General features: G+C 44.2%; 1 protein-coding gene across 1 annotated transcript; it reads left to right on the top strand.

Annotated features, from left to right (window-relative positions):
• The first annotated feature begins 2,087 nt into the window (after positions 1-2,087).
• On the top strand, positions 2,088-22,874 carry ZSWIM2 (zinc finger SWIM-type containing 2). The gene is made up of 9 exons (XM_065413779.1): positions 2,088-2,306; positions 2,529-2,605; positions 6,626-6,666; positions 7,477-7,696; positions 8,679-8,930; positions 9,984-10,068; positions 11,246-11,367; positions 12,504-12,657; positions 22,062-22,874. Exons 1-9 carry the CDS (start codon positions 2,088-2,090, stop codon positions 22,872-22,874), a joined length of 1,983 nt encoding a protein of 660 aa, XP_065269851.1.
• Positions 22,875-24,058: the final 1,184 nt, after the last annotated feature.

Below are 24,058 nucleotides of genomic sequence, written 5' to 3'. Positions count from 1 at the left end.
GGACACTGTGGATACAGAGCTGGCAGTCTGTGGTCTCCTGCTGATCCCCTGGAATCTGTGCAGGCAAGACACAGGGGGTTGGACTAGATGACCTCCTGAGGTCCCTTCCAACCCTGATATTCTATGACTCCAGCCTGTCCTACCACTGAAAGGAGAGCAATATCTGCCTGCCTCCCAATGGAACAATTCTAAACCGATACTGTCAGATACGCTTACAACATACTTTAGCTAATATTGACACAAGATGGTAGGAATTGTAATATCCTCTGAATAGACACAATTCCATCATAAATACTCTCCTGTACCCTTGGAGAGGTGATGAGCAGATCGTAGGAGAGATTAAATCACTATGTGGCTATAAAGAGATCTATTATTTTTGTTGCTGTGTATTTTTCATTGAAATGGGATAAGCTGTCCATTTTTAATATTATTGGGTAAATTAATTACGTAAGGATGCCTAAAGTATGAGATTGGTAATTAATCTAAAAGAAAGAGATACATAAAATAAGAACACTAAACAAATAATGATCATCAATATTTAAGGACTAAGGAAGAAACAAAGTGCAACAGTTCCCCCTGTTGGCTCCACAAAAACAAGGTTACTAACAAATACTGTTCCCAGATCGACACTCACATTATATTACTGGTACATAAGCATGAACAAATTAAATACAAAATACCAGATTAATTTCAGCTGCATAAGAAAATAATCAAGTTTTGCGAAATGGTAGAGGACAAAGTGTTATTTTCAAACTTTTGAGGAAATGCTACAGACAGTGAAGAGTAAAAATAATATTGAAAAAACCACTGAGAGTGTTCTTAGGTTTATTTTTAGTTACTCATAATAAAGAGGGAAATACAAAAATGACTTTAAAGAAAGGTAAAGAGTTCACACAGGATTTCAATTAAGTTCTAAATTAGGGCTGCTATTTTTGGGCCAGTTACCTATGATGATGTGAATGATTTTGGCACAAGGCAAGTATCCACTCCCTCCCAGCTGATGTAAACACTGCCCCTGACCATTCCTTAGGTTCTGCTGCAAACAAGCATCCCTTCCTTATCCAGGTTGAACTGCAGCCAGGTCACTTCCACCAAGATTTTACTTTGGTGAAGTAGACTCTGGCAGTAAGACTATAAAAAGGCAGAGATAATGAAGAGAGAACTAAGACCAAACATTAATAACGCTGCAGCAGAAGACATCTCACAATGGCCACAAAAGATTAAACAGAAAGGGTAAAGCCCACAGGTGAAAGGCCCTGCAGTAAAAGAGCAGTTACACACTGGGAAGCAGGGCTTGGATGCTGCTCCATAAATCCCCATTATCTACTTGAAGCTAAATGTATTGTGTGGGAAGCTGTGGGATGTTGTGGTGGTGGGTCATAGTTCTACTTATATGTGATTTTTTACAACTGCGAAATAACACAAAATAAGATGGAAAAAACCTGGCAGGGGAGTATTACTCTGGTTTGGCCTGGCCTCTGCCCCTCCGGACAGGCCAACGCCAGACGTGAGTGGTGCTGCGAGCCTGTGCACCAGGTCACAACACCCAGCGTGGGAACCAAGCCCAGGCTCTGCCTGGGGAGAGTGTGGGGTGGATTTATTCTCCAGCACACACACACACACACACACCGTAAATGGAATTTTGATTTAATCCCCAGGGGCGCAGGACACGCCCCAGCCTCTTACCCCGGGGCAGGATCTGACCCGACCTCTCCCCACCCCCGGGGCAGGCCCAGGCCCGACATGGACAGGTGATAATAGGAAATAACACGAATTTCCCGAACAATAAACGGAACAGTCCGAGCCCCACGGAGTTGCGCGGCTCTCCACGGGAGCCCCGGGGCCCAGCGCCGGGCAGAGGCCGACCCGCGGACGCCAGCGCAACACGAACGCCCCGTGGCCTGGAAGGGCTCGTGGCTAGGACCCGGCCGCCGCGCGACACACCAGCAATTAACGGCTCCTGCGGAGCCAAGGGGCCGCGCGCGTCACAAGCAGTCAGGCATCGTCCCCGCGTCGCTTTGCCCCCGCCACCCACGGGGGCGCGCGCGCTGAGAAGCGCGGAATGCCCCCGGGGACGCGCCGTTTCTATGGGGACCGGCATCAACGGCAGAGCGTCTGTGGCGGCGGCGGCGGTTTTAGCCCCTCCACCTGCTCCCAGCCGGGACCCCGCCATGTCCCGGCGGCGCTGCGCAAGCGCCGGGCTGAGCTGGCAACAGGACCAGGCGCTGGGCAGCACCATGCGCATCGTGCGGGAGCTGGGCCCCACCGGCTTCGTGCTGCAGGAGGAGGGAGGGCCCGCGCACCGGGTACGGAGAGATGGGGGGCAGGGGTGCGCTCGCTATGAAGCCCGCGGTGCCGCGCCAGCCCTGCCCGCCGCTGGGTGCTGAGTGACCCCCCGCCCCGCAGAGGGCAGCGAGCCCGGCCGGCTGGGTCTGCCGGAGAGTCAGCCAAGGGAGCCGCAAGGTCCTTCCCCGGGTCCCAGCTCCCGCTGCGCCGCGACCAACGCCGCCGTCTGTCTGTTTCCCCAGGTGTTCCTGGGGGAGCCGCACTCCTGCACCTGCGCCACGTTCCTGAGGGAGAAGGACCTGTGCAGCCACATCTGTTGGTAAAGGCGTTGCTCGTGGCGTGGGGCATCTCCCCCTCTCCACCCCGGATGCGGGGGCAAGGCCAACCCTTACGCCTTCCTTTCCTCCAGGGAAGATGAAGCACTGGTACAGATCAGGTGTCAAAACAGGATTTGCTGAAACCACCACACTTACCTCTTAACTTCATAGTATAGGTGAAAGAGCAGGGAAAGAACCTAAGAGTGAGGTGGCCGAAGTGCTCACAAAAACGTGCAATTTCGCATTAAAATGACCTATTTTAAACGTAGAATGGAGGGTAGCAAACTTTGTAACTATCTGGAAGAGAGTAGTAGGAGTGAACCTGGAAGTTACAGACCAGTGAGTCTTACTTCAGATTCAGGTAAATTACAAACTCCCTAGGTTAACATGAAATGATGGGGACAAACTAGCCATGGCTGCTGCAAAAACATTGGTTGCTTTCTAATTTATCAGTTTGCTCTAGCACCTCTTCCTTGATACCCCGACCTCTGAGAGTACTTCATCTTTATTACCAGGAGAACTCAGGCCCAGGATAGGTATCTCCACCCACATCCTCCATGGTGAAGACTGATGCAAGGAAATGATTTAGAGTCTCAGCAATGTCCTTATGTTGCTTAATTTCTCCCTTTAGGCCCTGGTGAGTTAGCAGACCTAGCAATTTTATGAGAGGCTTCATAAAGAATTTCTTGATGGCTTTGACACCTTTGCATATTTGCTCTTATAGATTCATAGATTCTAGGACTGGAAGGGACCTCAAGAGGTCATTGAGTCCAGTCCCCTGCCCGCATGGCAGGACCAAATACTGTCTAGACCATCCCTGATAGACATTTATCTAACCTACTCTTAAATATCTCCAGGGATGGAGATTCCACAACCTCCCTAGGCAATTTATTCCAGTGTTTAACCACCCTGACAGTTAGGAACTTTTTCCTAATGTCCAACCTAGACCTCCCTTGCTGCAGTTTAAGCCCATTGCTTCTTGTTCTATCCTTAGAGGCTAAGGTGAACAAGTTTTCTCCCTCCTCCTTATGACACCCTTTTAGATACCTGAAAACTGCTATCATGTCCCCTCTCAGTCTTCTCTTTTCCAAATTAAACAAACCCAATTCTTTCAGCCTTCCTTCATAGGTCATGTTCTCAAGACCTTTAATCATTCTTGTTGCTCTTCTCTGGACCCTTTCCAATTTCTCCACATCTTTCTTGAAATGCGGTGCCCAGAACTGGACACAATACTCCAGCTGAGGCCTAACCAGAGCAGAGTAGAGCGGAAGAATGACTTCTCGTGTCTTGCTCACAACACACCTGTTAATACATCCCAGAATCATGTTTGCTTTTTTTGCAACAGCATCACACTGTTGACTCATATTTAGCTTTTGGTCCACTATAACCCCTAGATCCCTTTCTGCCGTACTCCTTCCTAGACAGTCTCTTCCCATTCTGTATGTGTGAAACTGATTTTTTCTTCCTAAGTGGAGCACTTTGCATTTGTCTTTGTTAAACTTCATCCTGTTTAACTCAGACCATTTCTCCAATTTGTCCAGATCATTTTGAATTATGACCCTGTCCTCCAAAGCAGTTGCAATCCCTCCCAGTTTGGTATCATCCGCAAACTTAATAAGCGTACTTTCTATGCCAATATCTAAGTCGTTAATGAAGATATTGAACAGAGCCGGTCCCAAAACAGACCCCTGTGGAACCCCACTCGTTATGCCTTTCCAGCAGAATTGGGAACCATTAATAACAACTCTCTGAGTACGGTTATCCAGCCAGTTATGCACCCACCTTATAGTAGCCCCATCTAAATTGTATTTGCCTAGTTTATCGATAAGAATATCATGCGAGACCGTATCAAATGCCTTACTAAAGTCTAGGTATACCACATCCACAGCTTCTCCCTTATCCACAAGACTCGTTATCCTATCGAAGAAAGCTATCAGATTGGTTTGACACGATTTGTTCTTTACAAATCCATGCTGGCTGTTCCCTACCACCTTCCAAGTGTTTGCAGATGATTTCCTTAATTACTTGCTCGATTATCTTCCCTGGCACAGAAGTTAAACTAACTGGTCTGTAGTTTCCTGGGTTGTTTTTATTTCCCTTTTTATAGATGGGCACTATATTTGCCCTTTTCCAGTCTTCTGGAATCTCTCCCGTCTCCCATGATTTTCCAAAGATAATAGCTAGAGGCTCAGATACCTCCTCTATTAGCTCCTTGAGTATTCTAGGATGCATTTCATCAGGCCCTGGTGACTTGCAGGCATCTAACTTTTCTAAGTGATTTTAAAATCTTCAAAATCAATTTGGCCCTCTGGTTTCCCTCTTACTTTTTTCCTGCTATAACTTATGCGCTTTTTATTGGCCATTGGTCAGATTTCCAAAGTTTAAAGGATTTTTATCTAGCTCAAATGGCCTCTCAAACCTTGCCATTGAGCTAATTGGTTCACTCTGGCCTGCTTGGTTCTTTATTTGTTCTGCAGTGCACAGGCCTTCTGAGATTTTTAAGCAGCATTCATGCCCCCTCGAAGGACTTTACTTGCAACTTTAAGGCCTTTTTGACTAACCATCTCATTTTATTTAACTGATTCTAGAAACTTTAGAAAGGGAATTATGTTTAGATATCTTATTTCCTCCTTCCCCTCAGGGTGTTGTTACTATTTAATGGCTATTTCTACTTTTCAAATTAACACTTCTGTGTCACATAAGACTCAATCAACAATAGTTTCTCCTCATGTTTGCTCTAGAATTAAGCATGAAATTGTTTCTCTAAATGTTGCGCCAGTGTGCAATTTAACCAGTTAGATGTAGTCAGTTATGTATTTCCAATCTAAGAGAATTCTTTGAAAATAGGGGATGAAAGAGAACAAGTGGATATAATTTTAATTTGGATTTCAAAAATGTCCCTCACAAGAGGCTCTTAAGGAAACCAAATAGATCTTGGGTAGTAGCTAAAGTACTGTCATGGATTAGACAATGGCAAAGAAATGGGGGGAAATAGTAGAAATATTTGGTAATTATGAGGCTTTCAAACAACTGGCAGAGGCACAGAGGACCCCAGTTTGGATAAGAACTCATTTGTACCTTAGCACTGTAAACTTTTGTTCTTACAGTTTTAGTCCCAATATTTTCTCTCTGAAGTATTTAAGATGGCTGTTGTCCTTGAAATGTAAATGTGACGGGTTCAGTCACAGAGCCCCCTTGGAACTGTCACCTGATGTGCTGGAATTACCTCTGAGCCCATTTTCCCTGCCAGCTTGGGACTCCAGAACCCTGCCTTGTTGAGCCAGACACGCTAGCCTGCTGCAACACAGACCCAGGTCTGGTCCATGCCCCCAAAGCTGATTAGACTCACAGATTAGACTCCTTCCTAGTCTGGGCCCAATCCTTTCCCCTGGTACAGTCCTTGACATTTTAGGTGGAAACTAGAGGTGTTTTCAGGACTGGCCGCCCCCTTTGTTCTGTTCCACCTCCTTTTATAGCTTTGGTACAAGGCGGGAATATTTTGTCTCTAGGTCTCCTCCCCTCCTAAATGGAAAAGTACCAGATTTAAGATGGATTCCAGTATCAGGTGACGTGTTCACATGTCCTGGGAGACCCCAGCCTCCATTTTTCCAGGGCTGACCCGCAGGTATCCAGAATGGTTTGCAAGTAAACAGAGTCATTTATAACCAGTTGTACTAGTCAATGGGAGCCATCAAGATTCTAAACCACCATCAATGGCCCACACTGCATAATTACAATAGGACCTCAGTTATACTTCATATTTCTAGCTTCAGATACAAGAATGATACATGCATACAAATAGAATGAACACACGCAGTAGATTATAAGCTTTGTATTGATACCTTACAAGAGACCTTTTGTCTAAAGCATATTCCAGTTACATCATATTCACACTCATAAGCATATTTCCATAAAACATTATGGAGTGCAATGTCACAGTAAAGTTGAAAGTAATAGCCAGTAGTTAGCTTTAGTTGACTTCCACAAGCACCACCTGATGGTTATCTTATTATCATTGTTAGGATATTGTTGAAAAAATTCAAAATTCCAAGAAACCATGAATGTAAGTATAATTCTTTTTGCTTGCTTGTTTTATCTTGCATATAGAGTTTAAATGCACAAAGGCAAAGTTCTCTGGAGGTTGGCTAAGATCAGCTTTTAGATCAATGACTGTTTCCCCCTAACTAGCATATCAACATTTTAATGCTTTGGAGCATTGTCAGGATTCTGAAATATGACACCTTTTTCATATCTGTAACACTGCTGCTAAAGGTACAACTGTAAAGTACTTAAAGAAAAATATAGTCATTTGCAACACTTTCATGGCCTTAGAGTAGATGATCATGTGATTTAATAAAGCACCTATCCTACTCAGGGTATCATAAAACATTTTCAAACCCAAGTACTTCATTGATTTGGCAAACGTATAATCCATTTTGCACTTGGACAGATTCTGCACTGCACCTCGTACTACTCATTACAGAAAGTGCAACGCCCTTCTAGCCATGTTTGTGCCACACATTCTAGGGGTGATGGGTCTCCTGGAATAAATTAATAACTGCTGTTTGGGGTTGCTTCTGATCATAGTTTAAACATATACACCACCATATTTTGGTGTTGTTTCAGGAAACCTGACTTGCGTTCTATAGAAAAATCTTTGAACCAATTTTGCCATAAAGATCAGTTTTAGATGTGAAGTTGTACAAACTATCATTACAAATTGCAATGAGAAATGAAGATATACAACATTTCTGGCACTAGCAGCACTGACATCGTTGGTTTGCTGCAGATGATTTACCCTGAAAGTTATGATAGCTGAGTATTAGTAAATGTTAAATTTTTGCCAAAGAGCTTTAATTTGAGTTTTCTATAGATGCTTTTCAGCTGGGTCTTCTGGAAGGAGAGATCAATGATATACTTCAGCAATTACAGCAAGAACAGACACTCCCCCCAAGAGCAAACACTCTCTCCACCAAAACATTACAGAAAGAGGATGATGGATACATTAATCAGAAAGAAATTGATGCAGAGGATGTCTGTCCTATTTGCCAGGAAGAGCTACTAAAGAAAATGTTTCCCATCACTTATTGCAGGTTAGATGTATAGTTTTTCTAGTTTGTTTTCATGGTGGAAACTCAGAAAAAGTTTTTTTGTGTTTGATAGAAAGTTTCTACACAGTTAATGGTGCACGGATCCCATTGGAGGGCTGGTCTTGACATGTAAAAATCGTAATTTTAAATAGTTCATTTTTAGGGATGGGTTTTTTATAAATGCTCTTTGAAACAAAGCAGGGCTGTTGTGTTGCATTGTAGCTGAAAAACTATTGTATTAATGATACTGGGTTTTCTAAATGTTTATGGACAGTGTACAGTAATTGATGCCTGTTTCAGACCTTGTCTACACTCTACAGTTTTTTCGACAAAAGTCAGCTTTCATTGACAGAACAGTGGAAGTGTACACCCTGAAATGCTCCTCCCGCTGATGTAACTCCCCTGCTATGGAGACATAATAAAAGAACCTCAACAAGAGGTGTAGGACTTATGTAGGTGTAGTTAAGATGATGCAGTGTCTGTGTAGACACTGTGTTCCTTACATTGGCTGTCATTCTTGTCAATAAAGCCGACTCCTGGCCCCCCAGCCAGGCTGCTGCACTGTCTCTGCTCCAAGCTGGGTTGCTGCCCAGGCTCCCTGTTCCCCGCTGGGAGCCCTGCTGCCCCTTGGGGTCCTGGCTCCCTGCCAGGAGCACAGCAGCTGACTGGACTCTAGGAATCTCCCCACTAGAGGCGAGAAGCCCCTGGTGTCTGCCGCCTCCCCCCCGCTCCCAGCTGAGAGCATGGAGGCGAGAAGCCCCAGGCAGCAGCTGGGTTCCCTGTGGGGAGCTGACAGCCCTGACTCTCAGTTCTCCACACTGCCCCTCTTCAATTGGTGGAAGCACTCCTGCTGAGGACATGCACCATCGACAGAAGAAAGGTAGTGTGGACATCAGCCACTGCAGTAATTAATGTGGTGGCTGTAAGTTGACCTAAAATAGGTTGACTTAAGATTGTATCATAGACATAACCTTACTTTCTGTAGGTACGGCTGTGGAAACAACGTTCACATCACATGTATGAAGATTTGGGCTGATCACCAGGGTGAATTAGAGAGTGACTCTGTGGTGAAGTGTCCCCTCTGTAGAGAAGAATTTGCACCATTAAAGCTCATTTTAGAAGAATTCAGGAACTCCACTCAGCTTGTGACTGCAGCAGAGAAAGTGAGACTTGACAAACACCTTGGACTCCCCTGTAATAACTGCAGAGCATTTCCAATTGAGGGAAAATGCTACAAGTACGTACTTTTAAAACACTTTTAATTTAACAGTACAATTCCTTGTAACAACCTATAATTTACTACTTATTCCCTTTTGTCTTTACTATAACTAAACAAACAGCATTTCTCTCTGGGATAGATGACATTGGTTCTTATAGCTCAAGTCTAATTATATGCTCAACCCCTTGGTGCTGAGTTCTGGTCAATTTACATTACAGCGATCGGTGTAACAGACTCCTAATGGGATCTTTAGCTCAATGATATATGAGGTTGAGTCAGCACCTCCGAATTCCTTAGTGTAATGCATTTCATCTGAAGACTTATGGCTATATCCACTAAAAGCACAAGTCACTTTACTCACACAAGAAATCGCATTGCCAGTGATGTGAGTAAAATTATTCATGTTTGTGGTGGCTGTAGGTCGACCTAACTTAAGTCTACTTAATTTTATAGCATAGACATGCCCTTAAAAGCAAGTAAAATTGAAAACACATCTAAAACTTAATCTAACTAGGTACAGGCTTTGTTCAAGATGGTTGTCTCTCATCAGTATTCTTCTCAGTTATGACTGAGTTTTCCTCGGTCAGGATCTTCCACAGAAGTACAAGATGCTGGCTACCCTTGTCTTCCTAGGTGAAGGATCTTTGCCTAAACGTATTTCTCACCTATTTTCAGTTTCCAGAGACTTCAACCCCTCCTTCTGTTGGTGAAACAGATGCCCTCCAGGGGTCTGCAGACCACAGGTTGAAAACCACTGTTCTGTGGTAATGACAACTTTTCGCTGATCTCTTTATCATAGTCTGTGGACCCCCAGGGGTCCGCAGACCACAACACTGGCATATACAATTCACTTTTGTATAAAATTCATCCAGAAACAAAGCAAAGCAAAGGGTTTTATTTTATAAAAACTTTCACTGATGAAATGGGCTTGAGTTAAGATAATTTTATACTGTAATATGGGACTTCCTGATACGAAATAGTAGAATTTTCAACAAAGGCTTTTCATACATTAATAAGTTATACTAAACTGTTAACATTCCACTCTAACTACCTTATATTGTTATTTTTTAGGTGCACTGAGTGTAGTGAATATCACCTATGCCATGAATGCTTCACTAGCTTTTGCCATCCTCCACATGTTTTCACCTTTCGACAGGTAGAGAACTATATTTTATTGCATCATATCCAAAGCTATCTAATGGTCAGACATAGAAAAACATTTTATGTAGGAATGTAAAGCTGATCTTGTTTTTTAAAAATAAAAACACCATTACAGTGATGAGGATTACCTGTGATTGAATATAAACCACTATGAAATACTTAAATAGCGAGGAAGGAGTAGAACCGTAAACTGAAATAGTACTTCAAAATAGGCTCAATTGTGGGGGTGAGGAAGGAGACATGACAGGAATGTCAGCTGCCTCTGTACTATTTATCTTCTGTCTTGCTCTGGACCTTTCAAATTATTCTCTGCAGAAACGGAACAGACAGAGAATGGGTCATTTCAGGGCAGGGGGACTGAATGTCGTCATCCCCTCTCCTGGCCCTCATGTCCGGTGGTATTTTCTATGAAAAAATAATACAGAACATACTGTATTAACTTCTCGGTGCCCCACTCCTTGGTAGGATCACCCTTTAAAAAAATGCTCAGGACAGCCACTAGCTGGAGGATCCCTGTCAACATGGCTGTGTTGGAACCACAGTGCTAGGGGAGTGCTGGGAGCACAGACCTAAATTGAAGGCATGGGGTTATCACTGTGAACTACCTTGGCCTTCCACTGTGCCCTACCCCAGGATCTAAAAGGCTTGGGCAGTGATCTAGCCTATTATCAATTTGTGCATTTCCATAGTTAACTAATTTTTATATCACTAATTCACTGCGCAGAGTCAAGGCACAAACCACATGAATGAGGATTGCCATAACCTCCATATGTTCAATAGCAGGTTCTGCAGTTTTGCTTCTCAAGACCCAGAAATATTAACTCTTCAAGTTTACCATCCATAAGGATAAGTTTGTTTGGGTTTTTTGTTTGTGAGACATGGGGGCCAAGATTGTCCTGCACTGTTGTGAGAGACAGCACAGCACTTCAGAGCTTTTGCAAAACCTCATACAAGAGAGCCTCTTAAAATACAGGGACTTCAGTCAGAATGGTGATTAATCTGTGTTTGTTGCTACAGAAATTTCTAGAGAACAAATTTGTTAAATTGTTCATAGTTTCTTTTCATGATTTACAAAACCCATATTTTGGCTATTGAAAATTGGAGGGTTTTTTCTCAATTACTTCTTGCACCGTATTCTGCGGTCTTTCATTAGCTCTTTCTGTATTCAACAGAAGAGAAATCAGAAGTGGAGGTCACTTGACCAAGTTTCACAATTGTCAACTTCAGGAGGAAATTTAAAAAGCGTTAATCCAGGCGATAATTCTAAAGAAGAGATGTTACATCTTCAGGAGAAGTAAGATACAATTCTTTCATACTATTTAATGTAATCAAATTCAGTATTCTTTAAAAACAATTCTTTTTTTCAATTCATGAAGATTTACTTTTGTTTATAGAAATGATCCTGTAAAGGGTAACAGGAAATGCTTTAGAGAAACCAGATGTGTATTAAGTCATATCTTCTTAATCTAGACAAAATAAAATTTTAAACGCACTTTGCAGGTGAGTGTGATTCTGCTCACCTGTGTTTAGAGACTAATGGCATGAGCCTTGGGAAAACATTTTAAACCATCACATTATGAACTACCCTTTGAATAGCAGTAAAAAAAAAAAAAAAAAAAAAAAAACAACAACAAACAAAAAACAGCAAAAAGCAAAAACTATGCATTTAAAAAATTAAATGTGTTTGTGGAATTTCTGAATGGAAAGAGAAACTACCAGCAATACCATAAGAAAACCTTATGAAAATAGGCTTACCATCCAGGTTTTCAGATGAAAAAGATTTGAATAAATATGAATTAATGTGCTTATTGAAATCAAACTCTTTGCAGTTCATTGATAACTAAGAGCTAGCATCGTGCCACTTTGCACTAGAACAGAATACTGTTTTAGGGCACTCTAACTGCAACAGGATCCACACATGCAAACAAAATCTGTGTACACCTCACAGAAAGTCTTAGTGAGGAAGGATAGCCTTGTGGTTAAGACACTAGCCTGGGCCTCAGGACAGAAGGATTAATTTCCTGGCTCAGCACAAGCTCCCTGTGTGACCTTGAGCAACTCACGTGACCCCTTTTTGTGCCTTGGTTCTCTCAGAAATAAAAAGGAGATTATAATCTTTCAACCAAAAGTTATAGGCTTGATGCAAGAATTACTTGAGTGAAATTCTCCGGCCTGTTTAATACAGAAGGTCAGACTAGATTATCATAATGGCCTCTCTTCTGCAGAGAGTAAGGGTCCACTGATGGTGGTTTTGTAGCAAGATCAGGGCCTCAGTAATAGTGGCCAAATACATTAATCTGCTGAACCATCAGCTTGTAAAGTGATAGTACTATCACCAAAACTAACCTGCCATTTTGAAGGTTTCAGTTTCTATTGCTATTTTCCTACTATGTACTGAAAAAAACATGTTGTGTATTTTCTATTGTTTAGGTCCAGTTGCATCCCAAAGCACATTGTAAAATCTTTACCTCTGATGTTGATTAGAAAATGTAGCAACTTTCTTGCTCCAGGTCTGCAATGTAGGCTCTGCTTGAAGATCTTTTGTCTTGGTCAGTATGGAAGACTCTTGCCATGTAATCACAAGGTAAAGAAAACTAAATTTTACTGAACCCAAAACCCAGTGTTCATGCCAAAATCCCACTGTTAGCCTGTGTGTTCATGCTTGTGGTTCAGCTCTTTAGCATAGTCTAGGGTCCTGTGGCACCTTTCAGACTAACAGAAGTATTGGGAGCATAAGCTTTCGTGGGTAAGTACCTCACTTCTTCAGATGCATGACTTGCATCTGAAGAAGTGAGGTTCTTACCCACGAAAGCTTATGCTCCCAATACTTCTGTTAGTCTGAAAGGTGCCACAGGACCCTCTGTTGCTTTTTACAGATTCAGACTAACACGGCTACCCCTCTGATACTTAGCATAGTCTAGATACTTATAATTCTCTTCTACAAAGTTGATGAAAATGTAAGCATTGGAGGGAATATGTGAAGTATGCTGAATGCAGTGTTGTTGTAATCGTGTCGGTCCCAGGATATTAGAGACAAGGTGGGTGAGGTAATATCTTTTATTGGACCAACTTCTGTTGGTGAGAGAGACAAGCTTTCATGCTTACACAGAGCTCTTCTTCAGCTCTGGGAAAGCTTACTCAAGCTAGGTCTACACTACAGCTTATGTCAGCTTAAAAATGTCACTCGGGGTATGAATAAGCTCTCTCCCATCGGCTTAGAGCAGTGGTCCCCAACCTTGGTGGTGGATGCTCATCCGCCAGCCAGTACGCAGGCGCACTTAGACGTCCCGGCGCCTGCGGGCACCGCGTTGGGGACCCCTGGCTTAGAGCATCTGCACTAGCAGCATTACAGCTGCATCGGTGCAGCTGCGCTGCTGTAAGCTCTGTAGTGTAGCCGTAGCCTCAGTGTCACAACTATATACAAGATGGAACAGATTGTTTAATATAAGTAGTTAATATATTTCAAGGAACCATTCAGGGTGAAGTGGGCCGTTAACACTCTTCCAGTCAGTGCCGGCTCTAGAATTTTTGCCGCCCCAAGCAAAAAAAAAAAAGCCACCCCTGAAATTGTGCCACCCGAAGCACGAGCTTGGTTTGCTGGTGCCTAGAGCTGGTCCTGCTTCCAGTCATAGGGAGGAAAGGAAGGGGCGGGGGAGAACAGCTGGGGGGAGTTGTCAGTGGGTTATAGATTGTTGTAATAAGCCATAAATCCAGTGTCTCTATTCAATGCTTGATTTTTAGTGTTTAGCAAAGTTATGAATTTTAAGCTAATCTTTTGAAGGTGTTGTGCAGGTTTCCTTTGAGGATGAGGACTTAGAGGTCAGATATAGAGTGATTGCTTTGTGAAAAGTGTTCACCCATAGGTGGTGAGGTGGTTTTGTGTTTTATCACTTTCCTGTTCAAGTTCATACAAGAACGTAATGATTGTCTAGCCAGTTGCTGTAGGGGCATTGAATACACTGAATGAGGTATATCACATGTTGTGATAGCTATGGATAGGAACCACAGATCTTGAAAGGTGTGTTGATGGGGCAGCTTCCTCCAGGACACAACAGACTTCCTCCACAAACTCCAACATTAACAGCTGCCCTCAGAACACCATCCTTGTCACCATGAACGTCACCGCCTTATACACCAGCATCCCTCACAATGATGGCATAGCTGCCTGCCTCAAATATTTACAAGACAATGACCAACCCTCAGCTGTCCTCCTCAAACACATCTATTTCATCCTCACCCATAACAATTTAACATTCAACAATAAACACTTTGTCCAAACCATGGGAACAGCTGTGAGTACTAGGATGACTCCCCAATATGCCAGCCTCCTCATGGGTAACTTTGAAGAATAATTTTTAGACAAATGCACCACAAAAACAATGATACATCAATGATATTTTAATCCTCCGGACAGACAAAAAACTCCCTCAGAGATTTCCACCACAACTTCAACAACCCACCAGTTGTCCATTAAACTCTTTTTGGAACACCTCCACACTAGCATCAACTTCCTGGACATCATGATCAGCTTTAGCAATGGAACCCTATATACAAGAAACCCACGGATCACCACACGTACCTTCATAGATCCAGTAATCACTCCAAACACACCAAAACAGCTGTTATCTACAACCAGGCACTCATACGACAGAATATGCTCTGAGGAGAAAGTCCAGGATATACACCTTAACACACTCAAAACTGCCTTCACCAAACAAGGATACTCTATCAGAGAAGTAGATCACATCATGGAATGGGTCACCCAAACACCCCAAGATAACTTGCTTCAATACAGAAATAAAATTCCCTCTGACCACACACCCCTAGTCATCAGCTGCCCTCCCACACTGGAACGCATACAGGGTATCACTAAACAATTACAACGCATATTTGATGGGGACTCCATCCTGAAATAAATCTCTCAAACCCCCCCCCCCCTTTCTGGCCTTCAAAAAAAACACAACAGTCTCTCCAAGCTCATCGTCAGAAGCAATCTCCCCACAGACCAGGGCATACCAACTCAAAGAGGCACCACACCCTTCCAGAACAGCAGATGCAAAACCTGCAGACATATCTCCACTGCTACCATGACTAACACCCCCCACAACACACCTTTCAAGATCCATGGGTCCTACACATGTCAATCACAACATATAGTGTACCTCATCCAGTGCACTAAATGCCTCTATAGTAACTATGTGGGTGAAACCAGACAATCATTACACTTTCAAATGAACTTGCACAGGAAAATGATAAAAGACAAAACTACCACATCCCCTATGGGTGAACACTTTTCACAAAGCGATCACTCTAAATCTGACCTCTTTGTCCTCATCCTCAAAGGAAACCTGCACAACACTTTCAAAAGGTGAGCCTGGGAGCTTAAATTCATAAAACTTTGCTAAACACTAAAAATCATTGACTGAATAGAAATACTGGATTTATGACTTATTACAACAATATATAACCCACTAACAACTTCCTTCCAGTTGTTTCCCCCTTCCTTTCCATGCTATGACTGGAGGGGTGCTAACCGCCCACTTCACCTTGAATGGTCCCTTGAAATACGTGTTAACTACTTATGCTAAACAATGTGTTCCATCTTGTATTTAGCTGTGACACTGAGGCCAGGTCTACGCTATGCCCTTACTTTGGAATAACCATGTCACTCAGGGCTGTGAAAGATCCACCCCCCTGAGTGACGTAGTTATACCAACATTAACCCTCCCTCCCCCGTGTAGACAGTGCTGTGTTATTGGGAGAGCTTCTCTCGCCGACATAGCTACCACCTCTCATGGAGGTGGAGTTATTAAGCTGACGGGAGAGCACTGTGCCATCGGCTTAAAGCATCTTCTCCAGAAGTGCTACAGCAGTGAAGCTGCACTGATGCAAGTTTGTAGTGTAGACCTAACCTGAGTACGTTTCCCAGACCTGAAGAAGAGCCCCGTGTAAGCTCAAAAGCTTGTTTCTCTCACCAACAGCAGTTGAGTCAATAAAAGATATTACCTCACCCACCTTGTCTTTCTAATACCTTGGGACTGCCACAGCTACAACATTGCAACCCAAGTTAAAAAGCAGAATTGCCAGGTCTTCACTGCTATTTCAACGCTGGTTATCTAACCTGAGTTAGGATTTTTTTTTTTCTGCAGTGAAGACATACCCTATGTCTCTAACAAATGAGCAAACTCCTTTTCTCCTTTGGAGAGAGGAACACCTCTGACCTGTGCTCTGAGGGGTTTCCTGAAATGGAACCTATAGTATTTCTTGACTTTGGAGTGCTTAGACTTGCAACCTTAGAGTTCTTTCAGTATACATTTGTAGAAAGGAGCTTCACCCATCTGAAACTCAGATGTCTTGCAACAAATTGGCAAACATTTTTGTAAATGGCTTGGGACTACCTATCTGATTATACCACTCTAGTATCTTACCATGTGCATTATAGGCAGGCTACAGGAGAAGTCTCTCTTCTCCAGCACACCTTAGGAAGCTCATAGAAGATATCCTTTTTCAGATTTGTATAACTGGGGATCTTCTAGTTGACAAACATGATGAACTATTTTTATAGCAATTCACTCCATCCTGTAAAAAAAAAAAAAAAAAAAAAAAGCCAGCGTTACCTGAAAGTACACAAACAAATATTAATCTAACATCTATAGTTAGTATCTTTTTATAGATTTCTAGAAAGAGTGGCAAGCAAAGTGCCAGGAGAATTAGGCTGAAAGAAAAATACTGAAGTCAACATTGAGTTTGTAGATCAGTGAGCATAGGTGCAACTATTTTCTTCATGGGAGGTGATTAAAAATTTATTTGAAATCTGAAGCCCATCAATAAATGGGCTTCAGATGTATTGATTTACAGCAGCCAATCTAAGGCCTGGTCTACACTAGGCGTTTATGTCGAATTTAGCGCCGTTACATCGAATTAACTCTGCACCCGTCCACACCACGAAGCTATTTAGTTCGACATAGAGGTCTCTTAAATTCGACTTCTGTACTCCTCCCCAACGAGGGGAGTAGCGCTAAATTCGACATGGCCATGTTGAATTAGGCTAGGTGTGGATGGAAATCGACGGTAATAGCTCCGGGAGCTATCCCACAGTGCACCACTCTGTTGACACTCTGGACAGCAGTCCGAGCTCGGATGCTCTGACCAGCCACACAGGAAAAGCCCTGGGAAAATTTGAATTCCTTTTCCTGTCTGGGCAGTTTGAATCTCATTTCCTGTTTGGACATCGTGGCGAGCTCAGCAGCACTGGCAACGATGCAGAGCTCTCCAGCAGAGATGGCCATGCAATCTCAGAATAGAAAGAGGGCCCCAGCATGGACTGATCGGGAAGTCTTGGATCTGATCGCTGTGTGGGGCGATGAGTCCGTGCTTTCCGAGCTGCGATCGAAAAGACGGAATGCAAAGATCTACGAGAAGATCTCTAAAGCCATGGCAGAGAGAGGATACAGCCGGGATGCAACGCAGTGCCGCGTGAAAATCAAGGAGCTGAGACAAGGCTACCAGAAGACCAAAGAGGCAAACGGACGCTCCGGATCCCAGCCCCAGACATCCCGTTTCTACGAGGCACTGCATTCCATCCTAGGTGCGGCCGCCACCACTACCCCACCACTGACCGTGGACTCTGAGGATGGGATATTGTCCACGGCCGCTTCCTCGGACATGTTAGCGGACGGGGAAGATGAGGAAGGAGATGAGGAGGATGAGGCAGTCGACAGCGCTTACAACTCTGATTTCCCCGACAGCCAGGATCTCTTCATCACCCTTACAGAGATCCCCTACCAACCGTCCCCAGGTGTTAACCCGGACACAGAATCAGGGGAAGGATCAGTCAGTAAGTGTTTTAAACATGTAAACATTTATTTTTAACAGAACAGGAATATTAACAATATTAACAATGGGTTTTTCATGATTAGTTTGCCCTAGACGCTTCACGTTTCAGTCCTTGGCAGTGCAACTACTGAAAAAAAATCTAACAATGTCCGGTTTAGCATGATTGGTGTGCCCTAGGCGCTCTACTGTTTAGTCCCTGCCAGTGCAGCTACAGTAAAATCCGGTCTATATGTCCGGGGATAGAGCAGAAATCCTCCTGGGACATCTCCACGAAGCTCTCCTGGAGGTAATTGGAAAGCCTTTGCATCAGGTTCCTGGGGAGAGCGGCCTTATTGGGTCCTCCGTGGTAGGAAACGTTTCCGCGCCAGGAGACAATCAAGTACTCAGGTATCATTGCCTTGCAGAGCATGGCGGCATACGGCCCTGGTCTTTGCAGGCTTTCCCGAAGCATCCGTTCTTTCTCCGTCTCTGAAATCCTCATCAGAGTGATGTCGCTCATGGTGACCTGCTTTGAATTAGGTAGGGGAATGTTAGTATTGGGACTGCGTGCCTGTTCCTTTACAGAACTGTAACCGGCGGTTTACAGCCACGCGGTGGAGGCGGGAGAGGAGCAGCATACAGGGATCTTTCCCTGGGACAGCCGCGAGGGGATGGGACAGGGGCAGAGTTCATGCTTGCCGGATTGCTGGCAGCAGGGACTGGCATTGCTTTGAACGTGAAAGGAGGCCAGTGCTATTATTAAAGTTTTAAGCAGCCACAAGTCTACGGCTTACCATGTCAGCCTGTTTCCCAAATTCCGCTGTCCTGTCCTGCTTGTCTGATCTGCACTGCAAGACCCCAGGCACTGAATGAGAAGGCTGAAAATTTGACCTTGTCCTGAGTGCGCATGTGATAGGTGCTGTGCATGGTCTTGTTCACAGAGAAAGACTATGTTCTTTGTTCACAAAAAAATTTATCTTTCTGAGGAATTCACTCCCTTTTTCCCATCCCACAGCTGCGACTGTCTCCCGACCTACCCTGGCATCACACTCCCAGAGGCTAGCGCAGATTAGGCGTAGGAAGAAGAGGACACGGGAGGACATGTCCTCGGAACTTATGGGCTGCTCCCGAGCCCAGGCAGCCCAGCAGACCCAGTGGAGGGAGAACTTGTCCCAAATGCACCGATCACACATGGAACGGGAAGAGAGGTGGCGGCAGGAAGACCAGCAGGCGACTCAAACGCTGCTTGGACTAATGAGGGAGCAAACGGACACGCTCCGGCGCCTTGTGGATGTTCTGCAAGACCGGAGGCAGGAGGATAGAGCCCCGCTGCAATCTATCTCTAACCGCCCTCCCCCGCCACAAAGTCCCATACCCCCCTCACCCAAAGTCCCAAGAAGGAGGGGCGGCAGAGTCCGTGAAAACTCTCACTCCACCCCTGCAGACTGCTCAAGTACCAGAAGGCTCTCATTCCCCAAAATTTGATAAGTCCTTTCCTTCCCGCCTCACCCAAGCCCCCGTCCCAGTTTCATCCCCCAGTTTCATGTGTAGTTGCTAATAAAAAATACGTTTCTGTTAATTACTGTTTCCATCATGTTCTTTTAGAGGAGAGTCTGTCTGAAGGGGGGGAAGGGGGTTGGTAATTGGACAGGACAGTCACCTTTACCAGGGTACAGAGGCAGGGGCAGGTTCAGCAGCAGGGCACACACACATTGCAGTCACTAGTTACCCTGGTCAGTCTGGGAGGTGGTTTTCATGTTCTGTGTGTGTGGGGGGGGGACTATGTGACTTTGTGGCGGGGGAGGGCGGTTAGAGATCTTATGCAGCAGTCCTTATCCTGGATCACAGAGCCACGCAGCAGGGGATCTGTAACCGTCCTCCCCCTGCCACAAAGTCACATAGCCCCCACACACAGAGTCCCGAACAGGAGGGGTGGCAGGCTCCGTTGAAACAACCAGTCCACCACTGCGGAGCCTGTCATTCCTGGAGTTTAGAAGCGTCCTTTGCATCACTACACTACACCCGCTCCCCACCACAGTCTGCGTCCCAGGTTCAACACTTTACCGAGAAAACAGTAATAAAGAAAACGGTGTTCATTAACAAAATTCAAGTGATTTTATTTTTAAACGTGTGTTGGAAGGGGGGGAACGGGGTGAACGGGGTATGTAACTGGAGAGGATAGTGAACATTTACTGGGTAAAGAAATGGGGGCAGGTTCAGCTTCTCTGTAAACAAACTTAATAGTCACAGGTTACCCTGCTCACTCAGGAACCTAGCTTTCAAAGCCTCCCGGATGCACAGCGCGTCCCGCTGGGCTCTTCTAATCGCCCGGCTGTCTGGCTGGGCGTAATCAGCAGCCAGGCTATTTGCCTCAACCTCCCACCCCGCCATAAAGGTCTCCCCCTTGCTCTCACACAGATTGTGGAGCACACAGCAAGCTGCAATAACAATGGGGATATTGGTTTCGCTGAGATCACAGCGAGTCAGTAAGGTTCTCCATCTCCCCTTGAGACGTCCAAAAGCACACTCCACCACCATTCTGCACTTGCTCAGCCGGTAGTTGAAGAGTTCTTTTTCAGTGTCCAGGGCGCCTGTATAGGGCTTCATGAGCCAGGGCATTAGCGGGTAGGCTGGGTCCCCGAGGATGACTATAGGCATCTCCACGTCCCCAAGAGTTATTTTGTGGTCCGGGAAGTAAATACCTTCCTGCAGCCGTCTAAACAGACCAGAGTTCCTGAAAACACGAGCGTCATGAACCTTGCCCGGCCATCCGACGTTGATGTTTGTAAAACGTCCCCTATGGTCCACCAGTGCTTGCAGCACCATTGAAAAGTAGTCCTTTCGGTTAATGTACTGGCTGGCCTGGTGGTCCGGTCCCAGAATAGGGATGTGAGTTCCATCTATAGCCCCACCGCAGTTTGGGAATCCCATCGCGGCGAAGCCATCTATGATGACCTGCACGTTTCCCCGGGTCACTACCTTTGAGAGCAGTACCTCAACGATTGCGTTGGCTACTTGCATCACAACAACCCCCACGGTAGATTTGCCCACGCCAAAGTGGTTCGCGACTGACCGGTAGCTGTCCGGCGTTGCAAGCTTCCAGAGGGCTATGGCCACTCGCTTCTGGACACTCAGGGCTGCTCGCATCCGGGTGTCATTGCGCTTCAGGGCAGGGGACAGCAACTCACAAAGTTCCAGGAAAGTCCCCTTCCGCATGCGAAAGTTTCGCAGCCACTGTGATTCATCCCAGACCTGCAGCACTATGCGGTCCCACCAGTCCGTGCTTGTTTCCCGGGCCCAGAATCACCGTTCCACAACATCAATATGACCCATTGCCACCATGATGTCCTCGGCGCGGGGTCCCGTGCTTTGTGACAGGTCTGTGCCACTCTCAGACTTCAGGTCCTCACCGCGCTGCCGTAGCCTCCTCGCCCGATTTCTCAGCATCTGCCTCTGGGAAAGGTAGATGATAAGGTGCGAGGTATTGACAACGGCCATAACTGCAGCGATGGTCGCAGCGGGCTCCATGCTCGCAGTGCTGTGGCGTCCGCGCTGTCACTGACCAGAAAAGTGCGCGAACTGATTTCCCGCCGGCGCTTTCAGGCAGGGAGGGCGGGAGTGACGGTTGGATGACGACAGTTACCCAAAAGCACCCTCGACACATTTTTTTCCCCAGAAGGCATTGGGGGCTCGACCCAGAATTCCAATGGGCAGCGGGAACTGTGGGATAGCTGCCCACAGTGCACCGCTTCCAATGTCGACGCTTGCCCCGTTAGTGTGGACTCACAAAGTCGAATTACTGTCCTTAGTGTGGACACACACGTTCGACTTTGTAATATCGATTCCACATATTCGATTTAAGTAAAATCGAACTACTCTCGTAGTGTAGACATAGCCTAAGTTGAGATAAGGCACTTCCCATAGTAAATTAGAGTTGGGGCTTGATACATGAAAGGAGTATGCCAATTATACACTAATGTAGCTCCACTGAGACCCAGTGAAGGTACTTCTGGTTTATAATGGTAACAGAGAAGAATCCGGCTCCTTTGAATGTTGTTTTTGCATGCAAGAATAATTACTTCTATAGTATTCTTCGAAGTTGGATTAAGTATTATTATATTGATAATTATCAGGACACAGCTCCATATATCTTAACGGACTCTCTTTTTTAAGTTCCACAGAGAATGTATTGACAACTGGTTATTGCACCAAAAAAATGCATGTCCTATTGATGGATATATTGTGTATAATCCATTAACCTGGAAGGATATATCAGCCAATCGTGATGTCAATCAGCCAGGATCTCAAACAAATACTACCAAACTTGCAAAGCAGATGAAACCAGAGCTTTTCATACCTGGAATTGGATTGTTCTTCAAGCAAACATTATTAGGCCATCCACTTGAAAAATCTCAAGATAGCCTCCAAAGACTTCATAACAATAAAGATCCACCACATTCTCAACAGGGTTTAATTTTAAATGGTATAAGCTACTTTCATTTAGGAGATTCTGATTCTAGTCAGCACAGCATTGATAGAAATTTAAATCTGCAATTTTCCAGGCATGGTAAGGATTTAGCCCATAAGCCTTTCCAGAAAATACTCTCTCAAAAATCCTATTCTGTTACATCTAGAAAAGATGCAATTTCTAATGGTACGAGAGGCTTAAATGGAACTTGTACTAATAAAGAAAAAGGAGCAAAAGTGTGCTATGACCATGCTAACCCAAACAAAGTAGTTTCTTTTGAAGACAGGAATAACCATGAAATTTCAGCATGTGTAAGATTTCCTGGGAAATTGAACTTTGAGGATAATTTGGGGGGTACAATTGACTATACGTTCCCAAAAAGGGACAGTAAGTGTGTGGGAAAAGCCAGACAGCAAAGAAGACTTCTAGCAAGACCACCTAAGCATAAGCCTCTGAGCCTTAAAACTACAGAAGTAGCTTTATTAATGGAAGGAATTCCACTGAATAACAAGTCATAATATAAAGAATGTATGAAATGTTTAGAAAACAGCTATATTTTTATAGTTTTAAACTAATGCTTTTTTCTGAGATTTTATTTTCCATTAGTGTATTCCCTAGAGGCTGTTTCTACCAAGTTTAAAGGTCCTTTACACCACTGGACAGGAGTCCAAGAATCAGATCCAATAACTAACCTGGGGTGAATAAAGTGAAGCTAAAAGCTGAATATTTATTGCAAAAATACTAATAATTTTAAAACTTACAGCTCTTAGTTGGCTAGTCAAGGATATAATGCAAGTCTTTCCTGTTCTCTCAGAAATTCTAAGTTACTATATTGAAATAAAATATTCAGATTTTAACTGAAAGACTACAAAGTGGGCTTCAGAGTACTGTAAAGCAGATTTGACATACACATCTCACTTACACTTAACATAGAAATCCACAATGCTATTTTTAGTTGCTTTTCAGACTAGAATCACACCATTGAAGATCAAAGTTTGATGCACCATTTTTTAACCTCCAATTAACTTCAGCCAAAAAAAGAGGAACTTAATATGTTGCAGGGGGCCAAAAATCAGGGTCTTTAATTTATTTGAAATTAATTGGAGCAAGTATTTTATCTAGTTATATCAAATTATGTCCGACTAGTATTTACATATTGCTGAAATACTAATACTGAACCTGCCATTTTCAATAAAAAAAAGATTTAACAGACAGAACCGATTTATAATATTGAATTATATTAAAGCCATTCTTTCTCTGCTGCCATTCTAACTCTTTTCCCTATACATTTCCATTGACATAAAAACAATATACAAGACATATTATGATTAAATCACTACTCATGATCTAAAAGTTGGTGGGCTGCTATCTGACATCGGACAAGGAGCTCTTGGGTAATTTAACAAAAATTATATTCATTTTCAGAGTACAGACCAAAGGAAAACAGTATCATCTGAGGAGTAAATTTTTACTATAATGCATAGGAATTTAGCCACACAACTCCCATTAACCTTAGTGTATGTCTGCATCCCTGTGCATTGTACCGTCGCAGGGTAGGTACATCCCGTCACAGGTACTGGGTCACATATGGAGAGAAGAAAGGGAAAGGCTGTACAGCAGTCAGTTAAGTCCCACATTAGTGACCCTGACTATAAACTGGGGTAGTATGGCCTAATGGCCGGAGTCAATAAAGCAGCCCTCC

Source organism: Emys orbicularis, chromosome 11 (assembly GCF_028017835.1).
Source record: "Emys orbicularis isolate rEmyOrb1 chromosome 11, rEmyOrb1.hap1, whole genome shotgun sequence".
Taxonomy (NCBI): Eukaryota; Metazoa; Chordata; order Testudines; family Emydidae; genus Emys; species Emys orbicularis.
This window is presented reverse-complemented; position numbering and strand designations above follow the sequence as displayed.

Excerpts from the sequence above, each read along its gene's own strand:
- ZSWIM2 (XM_065413779.1), top strand. The coding sequence starts at position 2,088 with ATGGGGACCGGCATCAACGGCAGAGCGTCTGTGGCGGCGGCGGCGGTT. Across the intron at positions 2,606-6,625 it reads CTGTGCAGCCACATCTGTTG|GATATTGTTGAAAAAATTCA; the intron begins GTAAAGGCGTTG and ends TATCATTGTTAG. Across the intron at positions 11,368-12,503 it reads ATGTTACATCTTCAGGAGAA|GTCCAGTTGCATCCCAAAGC; the intron begins GTAAGATACAAT and ends TCTATTGTTTAG.